This window comes from Dipteris shenzhenensis, chromosome 4 (assembly GCF_047967505.1).
Source record: "Dipteris shenzhenensis isolate YYH24624 ecotype China chromosome 4, Dip_SZ_1.0, whole genome shotgun sequence".
NCBI classification, from domain to species: domain Eukaryota; kingdom Viridiplantae; phylum Streptophyta; class Polypodiopsida; order Gleicheniales; family Dipteridaceae; genus Dipteris; species Dipteris shenzhenensis.
In genome coordinates, this window is record NC_141599.1 from 17,148,751 (window position 1) to 17,157,658 (window position 8,908).

The window sequence follows — 8,908 nt, forward strand, 5'->3', positions numbered from 1 at the left end:
GTAAAGGTGGAGTACCCAAGGCCAAAGGGATAGCTTCAAAATTCCATGTAAAGGGGTGACTTGAACTCAAGATGACATCCACTACCCACTCATGGTCTTACTAGTAGGCTACATGAAGATGTTGTAAAAGAGGAAGAGTAAACGATCTTTGAACCCATAAATAAGAGGGGAGGGTAGGGTTCCCCTTCACTAATAAATGGAGGGATATCCCCTCCCCTTACCTTTCCATTGTTCACTCCTCCCTTCTCCACTAATAAATAAAATTTAAATTATTTTCAACTAGTGGGACCTATTTAGCCCACACTTGAATAAAGCTTGATTGCCCACTAGCCCATGCTTGAATCAAGCCTTGAAAACCCCCCTCCTATGTGCATGCACAAATGCCCATGCACACACTTACACACACACCCACCAAAAGACATCATAATAGTAGTAAATAAAGTTAGATTTAGAAATATTTGAACATATAAGGCAACAACGGTCCATCTCAAAGGTCAATGATCACAATTGAAAGTGTAAGAATGTCTCTCTTTTACGATGTGACAAAAAAGGTGTATAAAAGATTATGTAATGACCAAGCCTTATTTCTGGCAAAGAATATTGCCATTTCTTGCATGAAGTTGGGCCTTAGATTTTGCCCCAACATGTGAAGCTAATGTGGAAGTCTTTACATTCACACTCATAGGCAATTCTATTGAAGTATGTCTTTGTATAGCTTGATGTGAAGCTAATGTTAGGGTCTTCACATTCACACTCATAGGAAATTATATTGAAATATGTCATTGTACGGCTTGATGTGACAATAAACATTTAGTGGGAGTCAAGTGGCAACGCATGAGATGGAATAGAGTTTGGAGACACTCCATGCTATCATGTGGTGACCACGTGCTAGGTGGCATTAAGAAATTACAAGGTCACAATCTCATTGTACGCTTCCTTGAAATTTATGCCCTTAAATTGGTTAGAAGCATGGCCCATGTGTTGTCAACTTCTTGGTGGTTGCCATCGGAAAGCTTAGCACTAGCCCATCCTACTAGGGTAGGTGGGATATTGTACATTTTTTGTTGCTAACTCAAAGCATGTGTGTAGAAGGGGGGTGAGGGGGGCAAAAGACTAAGTTTTCCTTTCATTTACACACGTACATTATTACGAGCATAACAAAGACGAGTAACCTTCCCAAGAGAATGAGTGTCTTGTATGGGTGCCCAAAGCATTATGTATGGGCTTTGTCTAGGACTAGCCCATCCTCTAAACGTATGGTGACTATATGGGACCATGGTGGTGCTCTTGTTGGGAATAAGCACTAAGATTGCTCTTGAGTGTTGTAGCATGAGAATGAGTGAAAGCTACACCTTGGGCATTATGTAAGATTTGGTTAAGTAACATCACTATCAACAATCAATCACCTTTGAAGGTTTAGCTGAAGCTACACAATAGGCCTTATGTAAGGTTTGGTTAAATAAAATCATGATCAACAATCAATCACCTTTGAAGGTTTACTATGACCTTTTTAAATGCCAAGGCTTAGTAAAGGAAAGGCCAACAAGCAGAAAACATTGAGAAGTGTATGGTGTTGTGGTGGGCTCACCTGGTGCGAGCATGTGACTTTCGTATTTCGTATTTGGTGCTATTGCATGCCGCGAGTTGGGTACAGGACCAAGGAGATTAAGGTTGGGTTCACACGACGTGCCTGGCTAGCCTTGTAAATGATGCTAGGCTACCGTCTTATGTGTTCACATCAAATCGGTCAACCCAACGTTCATAGATGCAATGGTAAGGTCGATTCCGACTTTGGCAATCTCGTGAAAAATTGTGATTCGTGGATATGTACTTGGATCGGCTGGATGAAGTTGGGGGTGCCGGGCAAAGTGTGCAGGCGGCGTGGGGCATCTATGCATGAAATCAGGGTATGAGCACCACTGAGGGGGGCGTTTGTCGAGGGGTGAGAGTGCAAAAGCTGGTGCGTGTGAGGATGGATGTTTCACACGGGTGGGGGGGAAAGAGGCGACCGTTTAGTGAAAAAGGGGGGGAGACGAAAAGGAAGAAATTTACAAAGTGGAGGTGACTGGGCTAAAAGGGTCAAAGGGGGTAAAAAGGGCGAAAGCGGGGTAAAAAAAGTGAAGATTTTGAAAGCAGAGTTTTTTTTGGGTCATCGTCTCCGAAAGGCAATGGAGCTCAGTCCGCCATAGCCAACCCTTCAATTCAAAGCTTTGTTTTTTGGGTTCATCGTCTCCGAAACCATTGGAGCTCACTCCGCCATAGCCACCCTTCCCTTCATCTCTTCCTTGCATGCCCTCCTCCACCATGCCCCCTTCCCCGCCTTCCCCCCTTCCCTCACAGATCCTCTCAGCCTCCCCTGCTCAGGTACCCTCTCTCTCTCTCTCTCTCTCTCTCTCTCTCTCTCTCTCTGTAGTATTTTATCGCTCCATATGCATGTTGTCCTCTTGCTGGCTCCTCTCACACAGCGTTTACCTTGCACATCTGTGAATTTCTCTTTTTGCCTTACCCCTTTCTTTTGCTATGAGCCCCTGGTCGTTGCCCTCCTCGCCTCCCCGGTCCACCGGACCCGCTAACTTCCGTTTCTCAAGTGCCTGCCCTTGTAGGAAGTATGACTATTCAGATGAAGATAGCATTCCGGCATTTGCAAGCACTGCCTTCCCTTCGCACAAGGAACCCTTTGATCGATGGTCTGCCACGCAAAGATGTTTCCAGTTCCCCCGAGCTTGGCGAATTAAATCGACTCAAGTTGCAGTACACGAGCTTGCGGGACTTGATTTCAGATGATTCTTCCAAGCGAGGTTCTCCCCGAGTTAAAGAAGCTGAATGGTATGACATATCCGAAGTGAAGTTCAAAGACAGCTTGCTGAAGCAGGCTGCTCGGGCATATTTGCAGCCTATTGGCATACAAACTACTCCAGAAATCCACTTCTTCGCGCGGTGCTGGAAGAGCCTCACGAGTACCAAGCCTTTAGTAGCCAGCATCAAGGATTACCTTCAATGTCGATTGGGGGCGTGTGTTAATTTCTTCAGAACTCACGCGTACTCGAAAGTGTCTTACGCTTTTAGCCGCTTCATTCAGCGATTCAAGCCTTTCGGGTTCCTTCGTGTCAGACCGAATAAGTGAGCTTCTGTGGATAAGTTTAGCTCCATGCTGCTGTACAGCAAGTTTTTTGGGGTTTTCGTACAATAAAATGAGGGCTTCGGAAGCGCCGTCCTTGCCACAGTTATTCCAGAAAGGGGACTTGTGAGAGTCCTCTTTGATCTCCTCCAGCACGTATACTATTTGAGTTGAGGATGCGCTTCAGCACCTCCTAACTCGCTCGGTTTGAGCATTTTTGAGTTTGATGCTTGGTTGATGTCATACATTTGTAATTTGGCAGAGTTCCATTAGATCAGGGACAATGCAAGTTTTGTTGAACATGAAGTCTGCTTTGAAATTCGGATGGGCCTTCAAACGACTTGGACATAATGAAAGTCTTGTACTATGGGTTAAAATTCTGTTGGGAGCAATTTTAGAATTTAATATTTATGGCCGTTGTTTTGCCAGGGTGATCATTTCAGGAGTTGACCTTGTTGACTCCAGCATTTAATGCAAGGCCCTGGTCTGAACTTTGGAGGTAATGGAATCATGTTTTGGCACTGTATTTTCTGAAGCGTCCGTTCCAAACAAGAGCTGTTTTATATACTCTGAAAGACCATGCCCAAGTCATTGCCTGATGGACTAGCATCAAAATTGCTGGTACTTTCGAGGAATCGGCCTTCTTGACTCCAGCATTTCATGCAAGCTTCTTTTAGCACTGTAGTCTCTGAAGCTTGCGTTTGAAACAGGTGATTCACACACTTAAACACCTGGCTGCCCTGGTCCAAAGCAATGCCTAACATCTAAAAGATACTGCCTTCTAAAATCCCGTGATAGTACCTGCAAGGCTCAAAACCATCCACGATACAGAGGGACTAGCATCCAACACCACGTGCAATTGTTAATACAAACCGATGTCCTCACATGCACCCACACATGACCATCCATTTACACAAAGGCCTTAGTGCACCAACAGTAAAGGGCAAACTCAGAAATGTGATTTACTTGGGTCTGCTGAAACTCATCCGGTATAGACTACTGTTGTATGACAGATATATCCCTTCCAAAATCGTCTCTTAAAAGGACAGCTGGAGCTGCAGACCTGGGACATGCTAATTACTATGATAAATTCAATGTCCCAGCAGGTATATCAGAGCTCAACTCTCTCTCTCAGTTGTAGCTTGCATTCTGCCACCCTGTTGTACTCTTGGACTCTCTTTTTGTTGCTCTTGTGCCTGTACAATATCCTCTGGCTGTAGCTCAATCCCCACTCAAATATTGGTGCTCTGCAAGCCGGTCTGGATGAGATCTTTTCTTTGAAGGTATCAACTAACTTGCTTTTAGATGCATGGTATGTTCATTATGGGTGGGATAACTCTCTCTCTCTCTCTCTCTCTCTCTCTCTCGTGTTCTTGTGTTCTAGGCTTTTATGTTCAGAACTCTAGAATGGTACACTGTTTCCTTCAAGACTGGAATCTTTATCTCAACTAAACTGCTTGCATGTTCCTTCAAGAACCTGTCAGGAACTCAACTTGCATGTTGGTGTTTCATGGAAGGCGATCTGGGAACATTTTGTCACAAGACTGTGTTTGCAAGGTGTAGTGTTGTTCTACATTTGGTCTGTTGCCATTGCAAGCTTAAATCATTGAATTTCCAATTGCATCTCTTCTTACCCTGGATTCTATAATTTTGGCATTTCAACTTCTGTTATCATACCATTGTAAAAGTTGTTAAGAGTGAGGATATTGCATGTATGCCATTTGATAGTAACATTTTACTAGCATCTTCATGTAAGTAATCTAAGGGATTAAGCTGGTGTTGCTGGATGGAGTGTCCCTCTTGCCATCAATTACACTAATTTGGATTAATGCGTAATGTACGTAGTAAATGGGCTGGTGGTGATGGTGATGGTGCTGGCTGATTTTCTTAGTAACTGTCTAGCATCTGAGTGGTCAAGAGCAGGGAGGATTTCTGTTTCAATTAGCCTAGAAAGGCTCTCCCAACATTCCTTCTGTAATCTCAATGCTAACATTCGCCAGGTTTTTCTATTTTGAAGACCACAATAAACTAAGCCACTAATCTCATGTCTGATATTTCCTTTAGTATCATGCCTTTCTAAGCTTTTGAATATGACTACATAGCCCTCTTGTTTGATTATTGAATGAATTTAGCAAAACTTTTCTATGCTGCCAGTCTTTTATGCTTTTATCACTAGGTAAGTTAGCTTTTACCCCCATCATCCTTGTTTTGAATCCAATCGTAGGCACATTGCCAGGCTCCAGCCACCACTCGCCATTGTTGTGACTGCCCCAATTTTTTTCCTTTGGAATGTAAAATGCATTTTGAAAAGGCAATATTTCTTCATTTGGCAAAAACTCTAGGTGTTGAAGGGAGTACTGAAGTGGGGCTTAACAAGAGCAATCCATAGAAAAGGAAGGTGGGAGCTTCAAGATGAGGGGCTTGATTGAAGGGCCCAATTTCTAATCTGCTTGCTAGATAGTAGTTGAAGAACCATTGAAACCTAGGTGCAACTCACAGTCCAATTAGAAAAGAAATTAACATCATGCTCGTGCTAGTAGGTAGAGTAGCATAAATCTAGAGTGTTCTCCTCAACAATAGATGAACTTCAAAATAGAATCTTGGTCCACGTCTTGAGAACTCTAGGTCAAGTGGCAAGGACACCAAAAGGATTGTATTGTCTCACTCGCGAAATAATTACAAGGTCAACATGGGAGTCCATGGAGATCCACATTGCAGCAAATTACCTTCAACAATGACTCAATGATCTTATGAAGGAAGATTTGCAGCTCAAGAAAATTCATCAACACTCATTGCTCAAGTCTATGTTCCTTTCATCGAGACTTCAAAGTTATGTTCTTAGTTTTAAGCTTTCCATTTCTTGTCTCATTGAATGCATCTTGTATAGGTTACTAATTCATTTTTGTTGCATAGTGTCCTCTCATCTTCATGTGAATTGGTAGTCACATCATTCCCTTTAAATCATGGCATTTACATGTATGATCTTTTTAATGGTTGTACTTCTTTGTTTAGAACAATGTAATTGCATAATTCAGAGAAGACTATAGGATTCATGATAAAATCCTAACCCTAACCCTAAGAGATTCTAGCAAGAGCCTACCCCTTGAGATTTCAAACACAATGTGATTGGCATCATGTAGCAATATTTTGGATATCATTATTTAGATTTATTAATTTGATCAAATTTTGACCAATAGTTTTTGCACATTGAGTTTAACAATTTTAACTCGATCAATTTAGCCTCATCCTCACAAAAATGGTAGAGACTCTTGATGATAGCCCGTTCTTGGACTAGAACAACAAAGGGGATGATAGCAACTATGGTAATTTGAAGTTCAAGCTTGTAAATATCTTTCAAATTCAAGAAGTTATGGGAGATTATAACAACTAATGAAACAAGACTGGAAACTCTAGCAATAGTTTAGCTTGTGGCCTTAACACCTATCATGCAAAATAAATATAGGGAAAAATCCATATGAGATGAAAATACATTAATTTTAATGTTAAATTGTCGAGATTCAAATCATTTTGGGTGGGGGATTGCATTAAATGCATGGACGGCATTACATGCCTAGAATTGTTTTTCTTGAGAACCAATTGTTTCACTAGGGGCGGTGCCACAAAACAATGCACTTATTGAACCTTGAACCTTGAACCTTTTGCCTCATAAGCTAGGCTTTGTCATTAGTCCTCGTGTGCCCTCCCTAGCTTGTTACCTCTTGCACACTCTCTTTTGCTCTAGACTTGCACACTCTCTTGTCATTCCTTTTGCTCTGTCGTATGTCTTATAGCTCTTATTATTGCTCTATGTGAAAATTATCACGGATTCAAAAGGTAATTTTTATTGATAACATTGAGAACTTTATTAATCAACACAAGGTTGCCTCACATTGATATCAAGACATCCTTGAATGCTTTAGCTTCTTTGACTAGAGATCAATTAGTAAACACCATATGTTCACTCGGTGCTTCTCAAACTAGTGCTCCATCAAAATGTCGATCCCTTTGACAATTAGGGAACTAGATGAGATTGGCCAAGAAGACGCATATCCAAAAATGACAAGACGCCTGTGGTGGAGGTTGATGCTCATCAAGAGAAATTCACTGAGACATCATCAAGACCCTACAAGTGGTGGTAGTGGTCCATCGTCATAGCACATTCTAATGGTAAAATGTCCACAAAGTGGAGCAAGAGCTAAAGAAAGCCACAAAGAGAGAGCTCCTACTCTTCACCTCCATCGCCTCCAAGCCTTCCTACTTAAACTCTCCCCCCCAAAGCCAATGAGTGCCATGATCGCTTCCCAACCAAAGAAGAGACTATCCTTGAAGGACATTGGAGCCACGACTAAGAAACCAAAGCCCCCCCCATAATTTGTCAATGGCATGATGTAGCCCTAGCATGGTTTGACCTTAGGCCATGAATTCTACTAGCTCTCGGGGCTAGCAACATTCGACCGAGATATCGTTGTGCTACAAAAACCTCCAAAGCAAAGGGAGGGACAATCACCATACAAAGAGGATGTGGCCACGATCTTGAAGTCGTGAGACAAAGATGACGATTCACGTGACCCGACGATGCACGATTGTGATATTCTTTTCAATGAGCATGCTTGGTTGCAAAGAAAGGGTTACATCATGACAAAATCCAATTGTTGTTACATTTTTACTAGGAGTTGTGATAGATTTATATTTGTTGATAGCGAAGTATGTTGTTAATTCACATGCATTATGAGGTTACTAGTCCAAAAAGCACTGAAGGATTCTTTAGTAATCCTAATGAATTGGGTGAAATTGGTTGCCCATCAACTCAAACGAATAAGTAGTAGGCCAGATGGGTCAAAGAGCCACCCCAAAATCAGCCCAAATTGGACAATCGGAATGAAGATGATTCTCTCCACAACAAAAACATCGTATCTTTGAGGGATCTTGTATTCTTTTCCTTATCATGTTTACCTTTGTCCTTATTCTGCTCGGGTCATGGGGGTTTGTTGCTTGGAAGCCGAGTGTCAATTGTCACCTGATTGGTAGATATTTGGCAATTTTGGCCATTGAACCAACAACCAAAGTCATCATGCCCAAACTAAATGCAAGTGTTGCAATACTTTGTTTTGCAATCTTCTTCTAAGAGCCCATTCTTAGAACACTTATTGTGCCATTTCTCATTACAACCTAGCTTCCCTTAAATGCCCAATTCCTTCAGTGCCTTTTCCAGCTCAAACTTGAGCTTATCTTTCTTCGACTCGAGCAACCAATTCCTCATATGTCTTGGTCAGATTTACTATTTTTGGCTTGCGCAAGTCCACATGAGCGCATCCTGTATTCAACCAGGCTCCCATGGACTTGTTATCTAGCACAATAGTCAACTGGTCGATAACAGCTCGCATCCAAAGCACAAGGTCTTGGACAGACTGACCCTTATTTTGTTTTAGTCATTAATTTCCTATATGAGTAGGAATGCTTCAGACATAGCATATCAATCATGGAAATACCCAATTGGAAATTGGTTAAACCATCTTTGTGAATTTTTTATCCAGGTACATGAAAAATAGTCCATCTATTATTCATCTATTGTGGCAATGTTTATATGACACACCCACAATAAACTTTGAATATGGCTATAAGGGTCTTCATCATTAGTACCTTTGAAATTTTTAGATTTTAATTTAATATTTGATTCGGCTTTAGATTGCTTGCTCACTCCCCTGAATCTTCCACTTGATCAGCTCCATAAATTGGGAACGCATGATGTCCACTCGGAAGAACAAGGTCTCCAAACCTCTATCTGTCATA

The 8,908-nt window shown here is 41.7% G+C and overlaps 1 protein-coding gene across 1 annotated transcript; it reads left to right on the plus strand.

Moving 5' to 3' along the window:
- Nucleotides 1–2,117: 2,117 nt before the first annotated feature.
- LOC147902527 (uncharacterized) lies at nucleotides 2,118–4,287 on the plus strand. The gene is made up of 2 exons (XM_087373463.1): nucleotides 2,118–2,364; nucleotides 2,604–4,287. Exon 2 carries the CDS (start codon nucleotides 2,609–2,611, stop codon nucleotides 3,122–3,124), a length of 516 nt encoding a protein of 171 aa, XP_087229589.1. The 5' UTR covers nucleotides 2,118–2,364; nucleotides 2,604–2,608; the 3' UTR covers nucleotides 3,125–4,287.
- The last annotated feature ends 4,621 nt before the right edge of the window (nucleotides 4,288–8,908 follow it).